The sequence below is a fragment of the Phyllostomus hastatus genome, unplaced genomic scaffold, assembly GCF_019186645.2.
Source record: "Phyllostomus hastatus isolate PE091 unplaced genomic scaffold, TTU_PhHast_1.1 phas_contig_16, whole genome shotgun sequence".
Taxonomy (NCBI): Eukaryota; Metazoa; Chordata; class Mammalia; order Chiroptera; family Phyllostomidae; genus Phyllostomus; species Phyllostomus hastatus.
In genome coordinates, this window is record NW_025333643.1 from 7,158,003 (window position 1) to 7,180,647 (window position 22,645).

Below are 22,645 nucleotides of genomic sequence, written 5' to 3' on the forward strand. Positions count from 1 at the left end.
AATCCACAGGATGATTTTAAAACTACTTTCCCTCCTGATTATAAGTAGAGTTCATGCTCATGTGAACAAAAAAGGAAACAAAAAACACAGGAAAAATTAAGAGTAAAAAATAATTCGTAATTGCATAACTCATTTTGTATGTATTTCAAGCTTTATCCTGGCATGTATGTGTATATTTATGTAGTTGGACTGACCTTGAAAATAACTGAACATACATTTTCTATAACATTGTTCTTCTGAATCAGTTTTAATACTGTTTAATAGTCTATGTTACTATAATAATTACATATTGTCCATACATACACTTATCTGGTAAAAATCTTATTCTGGTTAGGGGTTTATTATTTTTATTGTGATTGTAATTGCTATTTTTGGGTGAGTAAGAATAGTGTTTTGGGCATTATAATTTAGAATTTGATAGTATTGGGTTCAGAGTCAGTAAGGTCTGGGTTCAAATCACAGCTTTGCGATTTACCAATTGCATGACATTAAGGAAATTCTTCTATTCTGTCCTTTCTTTTGTTACTCTTTCAAATGATAGTATTAATCCCTCCCATACAAAGCTGTTTTCAAAATTAAATGAAATGAATATTGATTGCTTAATGTAGGGCTGGGCACATACCAAGTGCCTGATGAATGGCTCTGTTCACAAATTGTTGGGGGGTAGAAAGGAAGCCCTGGTCCCTGGGGGCCAGTGTCAATTTCCTGACCCAATTTCTCTAGCAGTAAATGTTCACTGGGTGGATGACAGTCACCAAGATGAACTCCATCATTGTCCTGCTCAGCAGCCATATGCAGAATTTGCTGGAGAGCTCTGTTTATTTAGAGGAGAGAGTAGAAAGATGCCAATTTCTCTAACAAGGGATGCTGCTAGCCGGTTGGCTGGCTGGCTGGCTAACCCAGAATAATTGCTCCCTAGGATTTCCCTTTCTTGTAGTGAATCGGTTCCTATAGTTGAGAGGCAAATGCAATTTCTCAACTGTGAAACCAGGTGTGTACTCAGCTGGGGATCTGCCTGCTTGGATCTCTCTGTCCTCTTGGAGTCCACAGGGCAGTACATCAAAGTAACAGCAAGCAAAGAAAAGAGTTAGTGTATCCAAATTTCCTAAGTAGAAGTGAGGAATGATGGAGGAAGAAGAGAAATACAGTGAGGAGAGTAAAGCTCTCGGTTGGCTTGCTGGCAGTGTCTCTGGATGTTTATTCTGAAGAGATCACCTGTGCATAAAAGTGAAGTATGTGAGAAACACTAGACCTTGCTGTAGAATGGAAGCTTCTCCAGGGCAGGGGATTGGGCTTCCTACCTAATTGCTGTGTCCCTAAGAATTTAGATCAATGCCTAGTGTATATAGTAAGTGCTCCAATCATTTGTGGATTAAATGTTCTTCCACTGAATATTATAACAACCTTGGGGTGAAGGAGAGAAAGGAATTGCTTTTTTGAACCTAATTCAGACCAGGTCGGAGGGCCTAGTCAAGAAGAAATTTGGGGGGAAAGCAGCAACATCATCTGAACTCCTGAGCTGGGGGGCAGGAGCCTGCACAAAGCCAAGTGGACAGATGAGGCTTTGGAAAGGTAGATGGGAATTATCTGTATTTTATGCTCAATTTTTCTGTAAACCTAAAACTACCCTAAAATACTTTTAGAATAACAATTTTTAAAGTCAAAATATGGGAATGAACCTGAACCCAGAGATAGGAAGATGGCAGATCCAAGGCAGGGAAAGGTACTGAGAAGTAGAATTCTGAATGTCTGGCCATGACCCCAGGAAAGAAAAAAAAAAGCAAAAATAATTCAAAGAGACAAATGTGGGTACACAGCAAACTTTCCAGTTGCTTGGGTTTTAACAAATTCATGCGAAAGCTGGAAGGCAGGCAAATGCAGACCACTGCAAAACAGTGATGGAAACAGGAGTTGGGTTTAAAGTTTAAAGTTCAGAATGAGTGGAGGTTTGCACAATGTGTTAGGTCCAATAAAAGTATCTTTTGCTTGTTTGTTTTAACCTTTTCTCATGTGCAAAGCCAGAATGTGGAAAGAGCAGTTTGGTTGCTTAGACTTGACCAGTGGTTCAAAATGTGTGGTCCCTGGAGGAAGAGCATCAACTGCACTGGGAATTAGAAATGCAAATTACCAGCCCCACCCTGTACCTAATGAATTAAACTCTCCGCCCAGGCTCAGGTTTGAGTGTTTTGATAAACACTCCAGGAAATTCTGATGCTCACTAAAACTTTGGGCCCACCGGATTAGAACAGTAATCTTCCACCCTACTCATCAAAATCATCTGGGAAGTTTGTGGAGAAAGAAAAAATGCCCAGGCTTTACTGCAGACCAATTACAATGGACTCTTGAGTCTGTCCAAGAATATATTTTAAAGCCCCTTCATGAATCTAATGTACTGGTGTGATCATCTCCACAGAGTTTATTAGAAATGGAGAATCCTGCCTCTACCTGCTGAATCAGAATCTGCGTTTTTAATAAGATGCCTGAGTGATTCATAGGCACACTAAGGTTTGAGAATCATTTGCAAAGATAAGTTGTAGGAAAGAAATCAGAATTTGAACCTTGCCTCCATTTTCTCCCCATTGATTAATGTACTAACTCCTTTTAAAGTTAGTAAAAGAATGGAACAAAAAAGGCAGGATAAACATATTGACATATGAGACATGAAGCATAATGAAGGTTCAGGGTCAAAGAAAGGCAGATGATAGGCAGGTCACGTGAATGAGAGAAAAGGGTGTTCTACATGACTTACGTACTTGAGTTTCCCTTACCTCCTTGGGAAGTACTCACATTATTGCTTATTGGCCAAACATAATAGACCACTAGGTCAAAATCAAGGTTGGCAACCAATGTTTGATCCCAGGCCTTGGGGATGAGTTTGGAAGTGTGAGGACACTGGTGTTTTCCTCCAAGTTTTGAGAGATGTCCTGTCCTCCCCACTCTTCTGTGGGGAGTTCTGGGGAGTGGGAGTGTGCTCAGTGTCTTGAGGTGTTGTGGACATGACCAGAACTTCATCAGCAAAAGACCTTATGGATAAGTTATGAACCTGATTTAATTCCCTGGCAGAATTCCAGGCCAATGTCTTATTAACACATGGAGAGGGAAGAAGTTATCCCCAGAAGTCACTCATGGTTCATGAATGATAGGCTTGTTGGTCTGACCTCTCTTCTGTGATGGAGAGTCAGAGAAACACCCTAGATACAAGTGTGTTGACTCACAAGGCATGGCAAACATCCTTTGTTTTGGTTACTTTCTTTTTTATTGAGCAAGAGGAAATGATACAAGATGATTGTTTCTGCTGTTTATTGTTGTTGTTGTTGTTGTTATTGTTGTTGTTTTTTTAGTGGGGGGTGGGGGTTCTAACTAGAGAAATGACCATAACTGTATCCGTGTAAAGCTGATTAATGCACCAAAGCCAGTTAAGTCATGGATCTCTGGTGGAAGCCCCCAGGGCCTACTCCAGCTTCTGTCATTTCCTGAATGTTATCACTGCCCTGGCTGAGGATTGGTAAGGCAGACTCATCCCACCCAGGTGATTGAAAGAGTAGAAAATAAGTATAATTATCAGGATCTAAACAGACAAGAAATGGTGTTACAGAACACGAGGGTGGGGGGGGTGAAGACAATGTACTATTACCCGAAAGAAACCCCCAAGGTTCGTTATGCCCGCCACCTTATAGGAAAGACATCTCTCAATGCCAGAGATTCATGAAAAGGAAAGGAAATGTTTATTTAATGCTATACAGACTTAAAGTAGTGACCTAATGTCTTCATCAAAATCCCAAAGTCCCTTAAAACACACACAATCTTTCCTTCCCCCTTTGCTCAGCCTGGGGTACTGTTTCTCAGGACAAGAAATAGAAGTCCATGGCTCAGGCAGCCCCTGGTTCTTCCTAGTAATCCATCTCAGCTGGTAGGCCTCCCTTGGTTCCTGGCACCATCAGCTGTGTCCGTGGGATCTCTGCTAAAGCTGGGTGGTGGTTCCCCCTTCTAAAGCTGCAGGGGTCCCCACTCTGGCAAAGCCACATGGTTCTCTTACCACTGCCTGCGAGGAGGGGAGGATTCTCCACTCTGCCAAAGCTGAGTGGCGATTCTCTCTCACAGGGCCATGGGAGTCCCCACTCTGGCAAAACCACATGGTTCTCCTTTCTATTGCCACAGCTGTGTGGTTCTCTCTCCGCAATGGGTGCGATGAGGGGGGTTGCCACTCTGCCAAAGCCGAGTGGCAGTTTTCTGCTAAAGCTGCATGGTTATTCTCTCATAGGGCTGTGGGAGTCTCCACTCTGCCAAAACCACATGGTTCTCCCTCCAATGGCTGCTGAGTCTTGGTTTAAATCTCCAAGCCAATCCCCCTCTGCAGCCCCATTTCTGATTCCTCACACAATTGATCACACTTGCCAGCACTCCCATATCCTTCCAGCTTCCCTGGGCTGCCATCCTGGGTCTGGGCAGGCATGGCCCCATGTCATGGAGCCAATCTTCTCCAAGCTCCCACGCAGGCACTGTAACTCGGGGGACCTGCACCCCCAGTTACCTCTTGCAGGGAGGGGGGGAGTTACTTCCATTCTCCTGACTCAGAGCATGGCCACAGCTATTTAACATATCTATGCAACCAGTTAAAAGTTATAGATATGTTAAATGACCACACCAGAGGTTAGCTGCAAAGCTGTTGCTATGCAAAATAGCTCTCAATGGCCCTGCTCCATGTGTCCCTTCCCCCAACCACACCTGTAGCGGGGGCGAGGGGGGGGAGGGCAGTGAGGACATCCTAATATTTCCTGGATACCTTGAGTTCTGGACTTCATTCCAAATCCCTATTTGGGGCCCCCCTCTTGGTTGCACCCTGTTACAATGGCATGATAATGCAAATTTTGCAGAAGGATAATTTAATAGATGAAAATAGGTCAAGTTGGAAATAACATAGCAGCAGCTATGTTATTGAGAGGCTGAGGGATATTTAGTCTATTGGAGCCTAATTGCATTTGTTTGTGTAAAATGGTGGCCAAAAGCCCTGCTGGATACCTTAGTCTGAGTTAATCTCATTGACAGCAAAGAAGCAATTATTCTTCCCCACTTGTACCCAGCAATTGCTTCTAACACTGTTTTAGAATTTTTTGTTCAGACTTGAACACATTTTGATTGTGAAGTTAACATTTCAGATCAAATTCAAACAGACTGGCCTGATGAATGAAAAAACTTGAGCCCATGTTCTATGTCCATTGTAAAGATGGAGATTCGAGGGTCCCAGGGCTGTGTGTATGGCCTGAGACAGCACAGCCGATCGGTGGGGGAGCTCAGCTCTCTGACACAGGTGTTCTGGTTCTGAATCAGTGTTTTCGTGCTGTGCCACCTCCCTGTGTTTGTCTTCCTTCTTCAAGTGAAAGGGTTTGTATCTCAAGTTCCCACTTTACTTTCTAAGAAAGCAGTTCATTTTTTGATGAAAAGAAATCATACCTAATAGAAGTAGCTCTCTTCTTTACTGCCCAGGAAAGTGTTCACTCTCTTCTCCTCCTCTTGATTACCTGAGTCTTGTCTGTCTTTAAAGACCCAGCTCCAAAGCCAGGCTGTGAGGGACAAATACCATACTATCTCACCTTTAACTGGAACATAATCAACAAAAGAAAAAAGCAAACAAAATATAACCAGAGTCATTGAAATTAAGAACAATCTAACAATAGCCAGAGGGGAGGAGGTAGGGGACACAAGAACACAACCAAGGGGGAGGATGGAAACAAGGGAGGGAGGTGAGTTTGGAGGGGGTGGGAAGAAAATACAGACAACTGTAATTGAATAACAAAAAAATAATAAAAAAAAAACCCCAGCTCCAATTCCTGTTGACACAGTTCCTCTTGACCTGCCACAACCACCCCACAAGTTCAGGCTCCTCCAGCCCTTCTTTCACACTCTAGAGCTCTTTAACTTCACCCACCTACTTTTTCTTTCCCTGATTTCTTGACAAATATTTATGGACTGACAACTTGTTGGACAGTGTTGTAAGTGCTGGGAAATGACAGTGAGCAAAACAGAGGATGTCTTATCTCTTAGACGTTACTGCAGAAGGAACAACAAAATCAAGAAATCAAATCTATGAAGTCAAATAATAAGTGTCAAAAAAATAAAGCAGGTAATGAATTCACTCTGATATGGCATTGGTGACTGCCCTGTTAGGGTCCTAAAAGACTTCCAACATGATGATGGTTAAGAGGAAGGTAGAAATAAGTGAGGAAGTGAAATTATGCAGATATTTGGGGAGAATCGGGCTAAGCAAGAGAAGAGAGGTGGGAGATGCTTGGCGTGTGTGCGGAAGGGCAGGGAACTGTGTGGCTGGAGGAGGTTAACGTCATTATGCTGCCTGCCTGCTGCAGATAATGTTCTCTAGTCTGTCCCATGGCTCCTGGCACGCTTTCACTCAACTGCTGCCCTGATGGTGGGGGCTGTGGAAGATGTTCAACCTGCATGTCAAATATTAACTAAATTGATGTCTATACAATATACATTGTAATAGATATAATATACATACAGTTTATAATATATAAAGTATATAATGTATATAAATAACAATGTCTTGTACATAGTGCTGTAGAGGCTGTAGAAGCTGTAGCTTTTGTCCTTGTGTTGATCATGAGCACTGTTACCTCAGTCCTGTCCTGTGGGTCCAGCCGCAGACAGAGGCCTTTCTTTGTCAGCCAGCTCCTCCTGATCCTAAATGGGGTAGATTTGTTATTTCCCATACATTCGTGGTTGGACATTTGAATAATTGGGATAGGCTCTTACTCAAGCTTCATTGTGGAAAAAAGAAATTTCTACAACATGGCCAGAAGACAGCCTGGCTTGCCTATTTGCTATGATACAGACTCTCTTTTTAGGTCTGGAATGGGAAAGCACTATATGCTTTTATTTTTAAGACAAAATATAATAGCCTCGATGTGTGCTGATACTGTTAGTAGTGGTGGTCATAATAGGTAATGTGTATGGCAAGTTAGCCATGCACCAAGCACTGTCCTCAACCCTTTGCATGGATTTTATCTCCCAACCCTCTTCACCCTATGAGATAAGTAGTGGTATTAATTTATTTTCCAGTTCAGGAAATGGAGGATGCAGAATATTTATGAAAAAAGGACAGCTAGCAGGAAAGGAGTCAGGTTTTATAGTAGGCTGTCTGTCTCTACAACTTGAAAATATGAATAATCCAATATTTATTTTTGTTTTGTTTTGATAGATCATTTTTTTTCCATGGCCTATCATTTGAAGGGTGTTTAAGGGATAGGGAAAACTGAGAGTTTTTCTCAGTCTGCTGTTGGAATGAATTTCCCAGTCTTTGTACACAAACAGCTTGGGCTGAGGGAGCTGAGAGACAGCAGGAAGAGGTCAGCTGACTCTGAAGGTGGAATCAGGTGTGGGCTTTATTAGTCACAGTTAGATGCACAACAGGTCATTTACATACACTTTGGATTTTGGGGGTCCATCCCTGAGTGCTAAGGACCAATATCACTCCACAAATAGATATTCTTGTGTGCTTCTGACACCCAAGTTACTATGAGTCTACTCATGAGGGTATTTCCTAATGTCGAGTTTTGGGAATCCTGAATCTTAATCTTGCCATCAACAACATGGCCACCATATCTGTTTGTAAATGTAGACAAATGCTTTATAATGGTTATCTTTACTCACTTATGTCCTTTAAGTGTTGCAGAAATGTTTATCTTTTCACTCAATTGTCTCCAGACTGCTGTTTATTGAAGTTAGTATTTCTTATTTTCTCTTTCCTCTGGCACTTTTGCTATTTTTGACAGGTAACTTGCTGAGTAAATGTCTGAGGGTTGTCAGGTTTCAACTTCAATTATGAAAAGGCAAAATGCATGGGCTTTGTAGTAGTTCCTCTTGAGAGACTTTAGACCTCTGAGTTTTTAATATGCATTCCAGGTATGGCTGTAGTTGTGAGTTGAGGTGTGTTCCTTTAACAAATTTGGTCTCCATTGTTTCCTAACTTCAGATTTTATGAAATAAACTGTAACTAAAAGGGGATACACAACTAAAAATATTTATTGCAGAAAATAAAAAAGTTAACCAAAGTATTTTATTGATACATTCTTGGACAATATCACAGAATTGAAAGAATGGAAAGAAGGAATTTTTCAGCAAGGGTGTTTTTCCACTAAATTGGCACATAAGCAGCAAGATTAACGAAAGTACTTATTACAAACAGTAAAAAACATACATGCTTTTTTTGTAAAGTCCTTATCACACTGGTCAGTCATAGAGGGGCATGAACAAAACCTCAAGACATGAAAAATCCATATTCTTTTCTCCAAATAGCTTAATCATTATTAAATTTATTGCAAAATATCCATACCCTAAATAAAATAACAGAAGAGAACACAAATACAAATATTGAACATATTATTAACATTTACTGTAAAATACATTACGGGCATGCATTCCAAAGATCAAGACCTCTATTCAGTTCAGCCCATAACTTCCTTTTGTGTGACCTATCACTTACCAATGATAGATAGGTGGGATCTACTTTATCAGCACAGTTATTGGTCTTTAAGTATCTTTTTGTCTTTAAAAAAAATAACATGATTTGCAGTGGTACTATAATCATAATTATACAGTCATGTACATATGTGGTTTAAACTTGTCTTTTAGTCTGCTGAGATCTTTTTAAAATTGTAATTGTTTTAAAATTTTCCCAAATATGTCACCGTCTGAGAGAATAGGGCTCTATGAAAACAGGGCATTCGAAAACAAACAGTGAACTGAGGTACAACATCAGATGGCAAAGTGCAAAAGTCCCCACGAACTGTACAGAAAATTTCAAAACCTTGCAACCTGGAAGTACATACGTAGAAAGACAGGTCAGCCCCAAAACATCACTGTGGCTCTCAGTGGTTCATCCTAGAGAACCTAGGTGGGACTTGAGTCTCAACACTCCCTTGGCGAGGCAGGTCCAAAATTGCAGCCAAGTTGGCAGTGCTGATGCCACTGACTTATTAAGCCAAGAGAAAGTGGGAATATTTCATAAAGCAGCTGTGTAGAACACTTGGATCCTCTCACATTGGTCTCCCAGCTGGGGATGTTCCTCCAGTGATGGCAGCGGGCAGGACGAAAGAGTCCTATGCCAGGTTGGGGGACAAGATAACTGAGTGTCCTCCTCCTCCGTGGTTCCATGGAATGGAACAGCTTAGATAACCAGGTTATTATAGCTGACGTACTTTTTTTTTGCAGCAGGGCCTAAAAAAAAAAAAGGGAAAAAGTCAGTGTGGCAATGACCCTATTTGCAATGGTAGGAGCAGAATTAGATCTGCAATGACTTGGGGACAAAGTCAAGATGGGACCATGTACCACTGAGGGACACACAAATCACTTTGGATTCCTATGACTATTTATAAGGCTTTGTCCACTAAAATCTGGAGCGCCCAGTAATTCTCCAACCATTTGGGTTTCACTATTCTGAGATGTATTTAATCTTCGTCTTTATATTTTGTAACATTTATAAAGTTATCAGTGGATATCATGCTTTCTAATTAGCTGACCCTACCTTTAAAAGCCCCATTCATGTTGCATTGTATTTTGTTGTGTGATCATCTCCCAGACCTTCTCATAATAAATGACCTTTGCATCTCTGGAATCTACTGAGGTCAACTAAAGATTAGGTCAATTGAAGTGCCTTCTCCAGTTCTGAGTCACAGAGTCAGATTATTGTAGGTTGACTTTTATAGTATTATCATAATAAGTTGTAAATGGTAATTTGCAGGACTGTTTTCATCAAGGATTGAAGCTACTTAAATCTTGCAGGTGTCTCAACACAGCCTACATTTTTTTCCTTAAATGTAGAATAAATTATTTTTCTACAATAAATTATTTTTCTACAATGTTTGGTACAGTGATTTTGCCTTCACTCACTCATTTATTCAATCATTGATTTGGTAGATCCATGTTGATTGCCTACCATTTGCTGACACAAGGCTGGCCACTGATGAGCAGCTGATGAACAAATCAGACCCTTTCCTGTCCTTAAGCTGGAAACAGACATCAAGGTCCCAAGGTATGACTCAGCTTCATGTTCTGCTTCTCAGTACCAAGCAATACAATTGCTTTGATGTGATATGTTCTTTATTCATTAAATCTTAGTGGTTTTGCATCTGCTTCTTTTAGACACAAAACAATTGTCAAGTAGCATTTACAGATGGCTTATTTTACTTACACTTTTAGATTCTAAATGGTACTATTTATTTAACACAAACAAGTAGCAAGAATTCTTCTAGACATATTAAGTAGAGATTTATATGTGAATTTAGAGGAACAGAGAAGCCACATTAAAGTACTGAGAGGGGGTTTATATCTGACGCAGCCAGGAAGTTGCAGATGCATATAGCATATCTCCACTTTACAGAAAGACATCTTACTTTCTGGATTCAAAATTTGGGTACTCCTGGAAATGTCTGAATTTTGAAGACTCATTTCTCTAATAAATCACATTGTATTAATTAGCTAAAGTTACATGAAAAAAATAGAATTACATGAAATTCAGGGTCCCATGAAAAATCCAATTGTGAGAATGGTCACAATGCATCTTCACTCAGTAAAACACATGGCTTCAGTCACCCATGAGTTTCTAAGAAGGTTCTCTGTTATCACAGCCTTTATTGTCTTCAGCAATAAGTGTGGTTTAAACATAAGGATAAGAATATTTCTAAAGAAGTTGTCATTTTTTTCCTTTTCCTCTGAAATCATAACTAAACCTTTAAGTCACAACTAAAAAACTCCAACTGATAGTTGCAAGAAATAGTGACAGTGTGCCTGGTCAAATGCCAAGATGTTAGTTATCCTCAGGAAAAAGTGGAGGGAGTGGGGAACAAACCAGCCCAGAAGCTTATAGTGACCTAAATATCTGAGATGACCTCCATTGTGTGATTAATCAAGAACTGTCTAGCAAAAAGAAGCAAAACATATTTGAAATTCTTCAAATAGATTATTTTAAAACACCAAGCACCCAGGAAGAGTCATTGCTAAAAAAAAAAATAATTGAGAACTTAGAAAATATTTCCCTTGTATTGGAAGGCTGAGCATTGGGTTGCATTAAGCTATAATCAAGATGATGTATTTTTTAAAATATTAGAAATGATAATAATAATGGAAATTCACTGATGCTTGGCATGGATTATATTCCCATGTTCTCAAGTAATTTTGAGGTAAATTCTATTTATAATCCATAATTTACAAATGAGGGTTCTGGGTTCACATACTCAGGTTCTGATTCAGTCACTTACTTGAGATGTAACTTAGATCAGTCCAATGACACTGAACTTCTCTGAGCTTTTGTAAAATGGGTAGAATAATTCTCACCCTCTGGGCTGTGAATGGCATGAATGTATGAAATACCTATTTCTCACCTGGTAACATACAAAAATGTATTTTTAAATTACAAAGATCTATACAAATGATTAGCCTTAGTGTACCCTTTCTTCTCAGAATAGCTTAGGAACATTGCAACAAAATGATAATGGAGTTGTGCAGGTCCTAGAATGGAAATTTATGTACTTTTCAGAGCAGTATCCAGTGTATTACAGTGTTTATTTTTAAACCATTCTAGCCTTATGAGTAAATGAAATAAGTGTGTATGGTATCTGATAATTCTATTCATTTGAATAGCAATGTAGTTGATTGCCTAGGAAAGAAAATTGCTTAGCTCAAAATAGTTGTGCAGTAAAACATTTACTAAAGAAATACGCTTCTTTATTTTGAACTAGCTTGAGTTTTTCTTATGAAGTTATAAGTTTTAAGGAGTAGGTATGGTTTCTATTGAATTAAAAAAATTATCTACATCAGTAGTTCTCAAAGCAAGGTATCTTGAAAAGCAGATGTTTACAATGAGGCAGTGAGTGAACAGTGACTTTTGAATTATGGGTGCGCCTTTGCTACTTAATGTAATATACTTCAACAGAGGACAGTATGTGGGGTGGGGGGAGAAGGCACATGTGAGGGGATATATGGGAACTCTCTGTACTTTCAGTTTTTCTGTAAACATAAAACTACTCTAGAAATAAGTTCTACTAATTTTGTAAAAGCAAAACAAAAAAGTAAAACAGAAAGGTCAAACATTACGACTTATTCTTAGTGTTGGTCAAAATCAAACTTAATCTGACATTAACTCAGTGAACTTGTTGTTTTATCTTTATTTTTTTCTGAGTTTTTTAGTCTCACAAAAATTTTACTTCTCAGTGTGTGGTCTGTGGACTCTTGTAACCCAGATTACAGGAAGTAAAGAAAAAATAGAGAAGGGGAATAGTCCCATGGGCAAGAGACATTGCATTACGGGAAACACTGAATATATAAAATTAAAGAAGGCTTTCCCTCCACCCATATTTAATTTATTTTTTAAATAATAAGGAATTCTATTGTTCATTGGCATTACACCCTGTGTTTTCCTGAGCTCTTTAAAAAAATGAAATATGTGTATAGATGTATGCATATATAAGTGTGTATGTGAAGTGATTCAAGCAACTACAAAAGGTGAAAACAATATCACAGCCTAGAATATAATGTATGTTGATGCACTGACATCTGTGCTTTGGGTGCCCCTCTGTCCATCCAGAGGAAATAAAACATGGAAGCCCTTCCCACTTCCCTATTCCCACTGCCAGTCTTCCCTGCTTCCTCCACCCTCCAAAGCTATTATTATGCTGGTTTGCCTCCTTCTCAAGGTGATTTCATACACCTATTGCACATGTAGCTTCCAATAAACTATAGGTAGTATTGCTGTGTTTTTAAATCATACAAAATGGCCTAATTCCATGCATATCCATTTGCTATCTGTTTTTATATAACATTGTGGTTTTAAGTTTATTTATGTTGATTTGATAATCATAGTTTCTATATGGTTTTCTTGTAAAAACATAGCAAATTTCTGTAATTGTTTTTTAGTGATGGATCCTACTTTCTAATTGTTTTCAATAAAAAACAAAGCTGAAGTAAATGGTATATAAAAACATCATTATTTGCAATTTAAGCTGATAAAGGATTGATATCCAAAGTATTTTACACTAATACAAAATAACAAATAAAAGTCAAACTAACTTTTAAAACTGGATTAAAGATATAGAAAGGCAATGACAGTTTGGGAATGAGGAAAAACAAATGAGTGAAAAGTACTCAGTCTTGTCAGTTAGAGAAATTAGAATGAAAACAACAATAATATAGTATTTTGTGCCCATACCATTAAAAAGAAGAGTGTACTGATACCAATTATTGGTGAGGGGGAAAAAGAGCACAAATTCTTAGGACACACTTGTAAAAATGTAAATTGGTAGGCTCACATGGAAAAACAACTTGGAAATATCTAGAAAAGCTGAAGATATGATATCATTGAATCATATCATTGATTCAGTATTTTTATTTCAAGATATATATCTGCCACACTTTTTCACATGTGAACATGGACATATGTAGGCCTTCTCAGAGCCTTTAATATAATGTGTTTTTTGATTCTCTAAGAGGGACTGGGCACATAATATAAATGAGTGAAGTGGGCCAAGCATGAGATATTAAGTTAAAGTATACACCCTGGTGAACTAGAAAACATCTGCCCATCTAAACAGTGTAATCACTGTGGGATGCTTCCTCAATTTAGTCATATATTCCTTTTTTTGAAGAAGAGTTGGACTTCTGTATTTGTATGTAAAATTTTATTTTAAAATTCATGTTACATTTATTAAGCACATACTATGTTCTGGGCATTAGGAGTACCAGTTTTTAGTGAAAGATTCAAAATTATATTCAAATATATAGCAAATCAAAGGAAAGAGGCTGATCTCTAGGCCTCTTATTAAATATGAGTTTGCAACTCTGTGATACTATTTGTGCTGTTCCAAAAATTTGATTCTCTAGTCCCCTGTTTTAGTAGATCCCTTTGTATTATACAAGAACATGTTTTGGAAATATATTTGGTTATTTCCTAACTCTTTTTTTAATTGAGTTTATTGGGGTGACATTGGTTAATAAAACCATGCCGGTTTCAAGTGTACAATTCTATAATATATCATCTGCATATTGCATCATGTGCTCAGCACCCAAAGTAAAGTCCCTTCCTGCCACCGTTCACCCTGCTTTGCCCTTCTTCCATCTTTCCCCACACTCTCTTCCCTCCGGCAAGCACCATACCATTGCCTGTGTCTATTTTGTTTGTTTGTTTCCTCAATCCTTTCACCTTTTTCACCCTGGCCCCCAACCCCTCTTTCCTCTGACAGCTGTCAGTCTGTTCTCAGTATCTATGAGTTTGTTTCTATTTTGTTTGTTAGTTTATTTCATTCATTAGGTTCCACATGTAAGTAAAATCATATGGTATTTTTCTTCTTTTGACTGACTTATTTCAGTTAGCATAATACTCTCCAGGTCCATCCAAGATGTAGTGAAAGGTAAGATTTCCTTCTTTTTTGTGGCCAAGTAGTATTACATTGTGTAAAGGTACCACAGCTTTTTTTATTCACTCACCTAATTATGGGCACTTGGGCTGTTCCCAGATCCTGTCTATTGTAAATAATGCTACAAGGAATGTAGGGGTGCATACATATTCTTTTGAATTGGTGTTTCAGATTTCTTCAGATATATTCCCAGAAGTGGAGTCACTGGGTCATAAGGCAGTTCCATTTTAATTTTTTGAAGAAAACTCAATACTCTTTTGCACAGTGGCTGCACCAGTCTGCGTTCCCACCAACAGTGCATGAGTGTTCTTTTTTCTTACCAACACTTGTCATTTGTGGTTTTATTAATGATAGCCATTATGACAGGTGTGAGGTGATATCTCATTGTGCTTTTAATTTGCATTTCTCTGATGATTAGTCACATGAGCACCTTTTCATATGTTTATTGACCATCTGTTGCCCTCTTTGGTGAAGTGTCTATTCAGATCCTTTGTCCACTTTTAATTGGATTGATTGTTTTTTGGTGTTGAGTTCCTTATAAATTTTGGAAATAAATCCCTGATCAGATGTGTCATTGGTGGATATATTCTCCTATTCAGTGAGTTATCTTTTCATTTTGTTGGTGGATTCATTTGCTGTGCAAAAACTTTTTAGTTTTATGTAGTCTCATTTGTTTAATTTTTCTTTTGTTTCCCTTGCCTGAGGAAATTTATCAGGAAAAAAATATTGCTAAGAGAAATGTCTGAGATTTGAATGCCTATGTTTTTTTCTAGGATTTGTATGGTTTTGCAGCTTACATTTAAGTTTTTAATACATTTTGAGTTTATTCTTATGTATGGTGTAAGGAGGAGGTCTAGATTCATTTTTTTTTGCATGCATGTGTACAATTTTCCCCACACAATTTATGTAATAAACAGTCTATATCCCCTTATGTTCTTGTTTCTTTTGTCAAATATTAATTGACTATAAAGGTGTGGGTTTATTTCTGGGCTCTCTATTTTGTTCAATTGATCTATTGACCTGTTTTATGCCAGTACTATTCTATTTTGATTACTATGGCCTTATAGTATATTTTTATATTATGTAGCATGATTTCTCACACTTTGTTCTTCTTTCTCAGGATACTGTGGCTGTTCGAGGTCTTTTGTGATTCTACATAACTTTTTGGAATATTCTGGTTCTGTAAGATATGCCATTGGGGTTGACATGTGTTCATTCTCATTTGCCCAAACATTACTTTTGATTTCTTCCTTGGTCTCATGGTTGACCTATTCTTTGTTTAGTAATTTGTTATTTAGCCTCTATGTGTCTGAGTGTTTTCCAATTTTTTAATTGTAATTGATTTCTAATTTCATTCACATCATCGTTGTCAGAGCTGTTTTACACGATTTTAGTTTTCTTGAATTTATTAAGACTTGGTTTGTGAGCTGATATGTGGTCTCTCCTAGAGAATGTTCCATTGTGCACTTGAAAAGAATATATATTCTGCTGTTTTGGAATGAAGTGTTATATAAATATTAATTAAATCCATCTGGTCCTGTATGTCTTTTAAGGTCACTGTTGCCATTTTGATTTTTTCTTTTTGGTCTAAAAGATTTGTCCACTGATGTCAATGTAGTATTAAAATCCCCTACTATGGCTATATTACTGTTGATCTCTTCCTTTGTGTTCATCAAGATTCTCTTTATATATTTAGTTGCCCCTCTATTGTGTTCATGTATATATTTACAAGGATTACATCCACTTATTGGATTGATTCCTTTAGTATTATGTAGTGTCCTTCTTTGACTCTTGTGGCCTTTGTTTTGAAGTCTATTTTGTTCACTATAAGTATTGCTACCCCAGCTCTTTTTTTTTTTCATGTCCATTTGCATGGACTATCTTTTTCCATCCCTTCATTTTTAGTCTCTGTGTATCTTTTTTTTCTGAGGTGGGTCTCTTGCAAAGAGCAAGAGATTTGATCATTTGCTGCTTCTAACCTGCTGTTGATTCCTTCTGGTATATTCTTCATTTCAGATACTATGTTCTTCATTTCTTACTCTCTTTTGGTTTCAATGTCATTTTTAATACTTACTATCTCTTTAAGTTCTCACTGAGAGGATCCATTCTTCCCATAATGTCCTTAAGCATCCTAAACCATTGTTTGAACTCTGTATTTGGTACCATGATCATTTTCATTTCTCTTAATTCTTTTTCTGGGGATTTCTCCTATTCTTTCATTTGGGGCATGTTTCTTTGTCTCCCCATTTTGTCTGCCTTCTTGTGTTTGTCACTGTATATTAGGTAGATCCACTATGACTTCCAAAGTTGTTATGGTAGTTTTATGTTATAGGTATCTCGTGAGACTCAGTGGGGCAGTCATCCTGATCACCTGAGCTAGGTGCTCCCAGAATGTCTCTTGTATGGGTTATGTGTAACCTCCTGTTGTAGTGAAGTCTTGAGTGCTGTTGGTCCACTCATGGGTGGAGTTAACCCAGAGGCTGGCTGACTGTAAGGATAGACCTTGACCACAGTGTATAAACACCACTGTGCAGGGACTGTCTCCCAAAGTGGAATTGTTTCCAGCAGGGTCTGGTGCCTGCTGGAATCTCCCTTTGGGTGTGCCACTTGTGTGGCTAGTTAGGTTGAGCTCTGGTGTTTTCTGAAGCCAACCATGGTTGTGTTGGTTCTGGGTCCATTTGGGTGGGGTTCTGTTGCAGGTTAATGTCAGACACCGCCTATAAACAGCCTCTGGAACTACCATACAGTTCATTGTGGCTGTCTCTACTGGGCCTTGACATGCATAGGAGGGACCAAGCTGTGTACAAGGGTCAGCTACCTCCAGCTCTTAGCTGGGGGCAGATCAATAAAAGTTCCAATGCACCCTGAGGTCTGCCTCCTGTTGGCCATACCATTACTCTCTGAGGTCACCTGTTTTACTCAAGAACCTTCTATAGAAAGACTGTAGAGTGGTCCCAGGCTGGATGCAACCCACAGATCGTTCCACAAAGTATGGGTACATTGGGTGGGGTGACCAGGATTGAGGAGGATGGGGCTAGTGGGGCTCCTGCTTGGGGGTAGCACAGTCTAGTACTCAATGTGGAGAAAGTGGCCCCTACTCCAGATCTATAGCACTCAGTCTCTGCCCAAGTCTCTGACCCTAGTTCTCCTGAGGAGTATGCTGCAGGGTCAGGTTGGGTGAGGCCAGTCAGCTCCTCTGCAGGAGCAAGCTCAGCAGGGCAGGGCCACCTGGACTCAGGACAGATCAAAAGAGTCTCCCATTGGGGGTGGCACCAGCTGAGCCTTCAGGGGAGCAAGAATGCCTCTTCCCTGCCCTGCGCCTCAACTGTACAACCCAGTGCCCATCTGAGTTCTGCACAAAAGCCTCCCAAGGAGATGTGCTCTGAAGGCCCCAGCTCTGCACAGCATTCCAATTCCTCCACTGAGCTGAGAGGCAGTCCCCCAGGAGGGTGGGGCCACTGTGAGTGGAAGGACAGGACAAGTAATTCATCAAGTTGGGGGTGGGGATGCCAGCTGCATGTAGGATATGAGAAAGAATGGCCCTTGTTCCAAAGCTATGTAGCTCAATTACTGTCTGAATCTCCAGCAAGAGCTTCTCCAGAAAAAAGAGTACCCCAAAGGTCCCTGTTGGCTGCAACCAGCAGGCCTTTCTATAGGACTTGAGCTCAGTAGGGTGGTGTTACCAGTAGCTGGAGGACTGGATTAGTGCACTCTGCAGTCTGATGCTTTAAGAATAGGAGTGCTCAACCCTGGGAGGATGACCTCTGGGTCTCTATCAGACCCTCTTCTATCCTAGGTGGACTGAAGCCCTGCTGATTTTCACCACCAGGTGCCATGTGGGCTTCTTTTCCTGGCTCTGATGTTCTGATTTGGAGATCCTGGCATGGAATTGAGACCCCAGACTCCTGGAGGGTAGAATTTTGCAGCTGAGATATCCCTCTGACTTCTCAGTAGATACATGTGGGTCTAAGGGGCCAGCCCTTTCCACATCTCCACTCTTCTTACCACTCTATGTAGGTTCTTCTGTAAATCCTTGGTTAAAATACTTTTGTTCAGCTAGCTTTCAGCTGGTTATTCAGGTTGATAGCTCTACAACTTAGTTGTAAATCTGGTTTGGCATCTGGAGGAGGTGAGTGTAGCTTCCACTTACTCGGCAGCCATATTGAAATCTTCCTGTTTCTTAGTTCTAGATCTTCCTATTACTTTAGTCATTTGTAAAGCTGGCCAAACTTTGACATACTGGTTTACTGCCTGATGAAATTTTGTCCAAACAGATCTTCCTTTGAACCCATTCTTAGTAGGGTCTGTGCTGCCCTTCTCCCGCTACTGCTTTCCTGTCCACCACAATTCAGAGTTGCTGCAGCTATAAATATTTCAGCTGGATGGGATTCTTCATACTATGGTTTGCAGCTAGTAAAACAAAAGGAAATACTTTTAATAATTCTGTGATCAATGATGAGTTTTCTGCCAGTTGGTTTCATCAGTAAATTGCCTTTAGCCAGTCACTTAATAGCAAAAGAATAGATGTTATCTTCAACTATTAGTTCTTATTCAGAATTTCTAATAGGTTATTAAACTTCCTATATTTTGTTTTTTAAAAATACTTTATTTTGTAATGATTTTTCTTAAATCTTTTTTTTAAACTGACTAAGAGTAGCACCTTAGCCAGCCAAAAAGATGCAAAAGAACAAGAATGAAGAACATGATTACCAAAAAATGAGTCATTAACAATTAAGCAGGTTACTCTGAACGAGAGAGAGAGAGAGAGAGGGAGACTTTTCTATATCTCCTCAGTCCCACCCCAATTCCACCACCACAGAAGCATGCTAGACTATTTGTCCTGATGTTAGTCAGACTTTTTGACATAAGAACTTGGCAGGGGAAAAAAGGCAACCAACCAGTTAAACAAGTTAGGATTCCAAATCACCAATTATTCTAATCCAATTGCAAAAATCCCCAAATCTGAATCTGTATCAGTCTATCCAGCCATCCATCTAACAAAATATTATTTAACACCTATTAATTTCCAGTCACTAATGCACCCTAACCTTGCAAAACAGCTTGAGAGACTGCAAGTTGTTTGTTCTTTTCTCATTCATTGTATAGGCAGATCATATTTAACATTTATAGAAGGCTGTCATGTGCCGTCAGCAAGAGGTTGTGATTTCCTTTGTTTTGTTTTGTTTTTTTTTCTTCTTCTATTTAATGTTACAAGGAAAAGGCATGGTATAATAGGTTAGACCCACATTGAGAGGAGACCCCAAATTAAACTGGCACCCTTCACCAATTGAGTGAGGGAGGCTGTCCAATAGATGATGGGGCATTGAAGCTGCTGGGACTAGTCTATCATACTTGCAGACAATAGCAATCCAGTTGAGAGAATGTAGAAGCAGCAGCCTAAAAAACCTTAGAAAACATGTGCCAAGTGCTTGCCCCATTTTTACCAGGCACAGAGAAATGACTCAGGTATGTTCTTGTTGCTTGGAACTTGTGTTACAGTGGGAGAAATGATCACAGCACCTGTGATAAGTGCGTAAAGCTTTTTTATAAGGGCTAATTTTTTCTTGAATGGCAGTGTACTACACTAAATCTGGGAAGGCTCCTTCTTGAAATGGGCATTCAATCTGGATGATGAAGAATGTGAGAATGTAGGGAGGAGGCAGTCATATGCCAGTGTACTGTGTTTCCAACCAGGTGCCCGAGGAGGGGAGTCAGAGGGTGCCAGGGCTCAGGCTGGCAGAGTGGGTGGGACCAGGTAATCACTTCAGTAAATACGTAAAATATGCATACTGGCATACTAAAGTCAAGGTACTGAAGATAAAATGATGAAGACACAATTCTGTGGTTATTTAGCTTCCAAATGGAGGCTCTTTCAATTAGCATAACTGAATGCTAACTGAAGGCAGTGGTACAGTAAGTCCTCACTTAACGTCATCTGTAGGTTCTTGGAAGCTGTTGAGCAAAATGACGTGTAATGGAACCAGTTGTACCCTAGACTTGTTTACATAAATAAGAGTTTAGTTCCTATACATATTTCTGGTTACAAAAACATCATCAAACTTCTAAATAAAGAACCAAGACACTTCAAGTATTAAACATTGAAATAATGAGCTATATATACATTTTAGAAAGATGAATAAAAGCCAAGTAAGATAATAATTTTCCAGCCCACTCTTTCAGTTCAGGGTTGGGTGGCTGGACTCTCTCCTTGCAGCTCAGGGCACAAGGTGGGCCCCCAACCTGGACAGGACACCATTCCATCTCCAGGGCATTCACCCCAATACTCATTCAACCTGGGGCAATTTAGACACACCCATTCACCTCTCATGAAAATCTTTGGGATTTGGGAGGAAACTGGGATGCCCAGAGAAAACCCACACAGACATGGGGAGAAGGTATAAACTCCACACAGACAGTGACCCTGACCCGAATCATTTTTTTTCTCATCTGCATTATACTGAAATGATATTGAATGCAATGATGTTATTCAAGGGCTTGCTATATAGTTGAGAGGCCAGGGAGAAACCATTAATGGTTTTGAAGCAGAATCTTTGCACTTGCTATTCCCTCCCTACGATGTTAACTACCTCTTTTCTTTAACTGGTTACCTTCTACCCTTTGCTCAGTTGCAGTTTCCAGTCACTTGCTCCAGGAGCCTTTCTTGATCCCTCCAGACAAGTTGTGTTTCCCTGCCTCCCTCTCTCACAGCCTCTCTTCTTTTGTCTACTTAACACAACCAGCATGGATCACTTATTTCCCATGTGTGCTTCCAGTGTTAGCACTGTGAGTGTCAGGATGGAAGAGGCCATTTTTTCCCCTAATGCCTAGGAAGTGTGTAACAAATAGGAATTTCTTAATAGTTATTGAATTTTTTGCTATACAGGGGCTTCTGCTCTCTCATTTTTAGCTCTCAGAGGGTGTTAGGAGACAGGCCACAATGAAAATACTTGCGAACTTTGCTATCTTTTTTTCTCATGTTCCCCTTGGTGCCACTGTATACAAAGCTGAACATTGTTATCACTCCACAGATTTAATTTGTAACTTTTAAACAACAGCATCCTTTTGTCCCCTTTTAACATCCAAGGAGGGTCAGAATGGCCTGGGTTAAATTGACAAATCAATTTTCAATTCTGCTGTGAAAACAGTCAATGAACGTTCTAGTGTTTCTTTAAAAAATCTAATTTGTACTTTAAGATGTAAAGCATCAAAAAGAGGTTTACAGGGTTCTTGGGAGATATATTTGAAGTAAATAGACTGTGTCTGTTTTGAAACATCTTTAAGCTTAGCCAAGTTAAAATCTGAGCAATTTGATTGAGGCCCTATAGGTTTTTGCCTTAGAAAAAAAGGATGACCTTAATTACTACATCAAAGATTTCTACTTTTTCTTGTAATGCACTTTGCCTGGGCATTGAAAAGCTTTTGTGTATTTTGCAATTTCAATATATTAGAGATGTGACATTCTGCAGCTTATTATGGATACAGTGCAATGATGCATCCAAGGTTGAAGCTATGCATCAAAGTCTGTCTTAAGGATATGTTACAAATAAGGCACTTACGGTCAAATGATAGCAGAATAGTACTTTGTGTTCCTGGAAGAAAAGCTCCAGCTAAAATCCAGGCTTTGCTATTATTTTGTGCTCAGAGATTCACAGTCCATTCATTCACTCCTTTATTCATTTATTCAACTAGTACTAAGAGTTTACAATGTGCTAGTAGCTTGGTTAAAAACTAGTGACACAAGGTAGGGACAAATACTCTCTATTCTTGAACAACTCCTGGCTCAGGGCAATTCAACACATATTTATTGAGCACTACTGTGTGTCAGACACTGTGATAGGCAGGGGGTTATAGCCATGTTATGTGTAGTACCGTCCCTGTTCTTATAGATCTTACATTTTTCTAGGGGAAGCCAGATCATTTAAAAAAGCAAATGAATCCAATTCTTGTTATTCATTGTTGTACTCTATAAAAATAACCATTGAACACTGAATTAGTGAAAACTGAATTATTAATTCTCCTAGGAGAAATGCAGTGTTGGGTTCCTGTGAGCCTCTGGTTACATTTTCATCAAACAATCAAGACATAACCTTGCTTTATGTGTTACTGTTTAAAGACACTTTGTTTAATATATATTGCTGATTCATTACCATTGAACTCAGAGTAACAGCACTGTAACTCATGCCTGAACTACGCTTATCTAACACGTGCATTTTTTCAGTAAC

At 39.2% G+C, this 22,645-nt stretch overlaps 1 protein-coding gene across 2 annotated transcripts in view; it reads right to left on the reverse strand.

Annotated features, from left to right (window-relative positions):
- Positions 1-8,105: 8,105 nt before the first annotated feature.
- GRM7 (glutamate metabotropic receptor 7) overlaps positions 8,106-22,645 on the reverse strand; it is an 861,618-nt gene continuing 847,078 nt past the window's right edge. For both annotated transcript variants that reach the window (XM_045832271.1, XM_045832270.1), the window contains one exon: positions 8,106-9,234. In XM_045832271.1, coding sequence (XP_045688227.1) covers positions 9,185-9,234 — 50 coding nt within the window. In that variant the 3' untranslated portion in view covers positions 8,106-9,184. The remainder of the gene's footprint in view (positions 9,235-22,645) is intronic.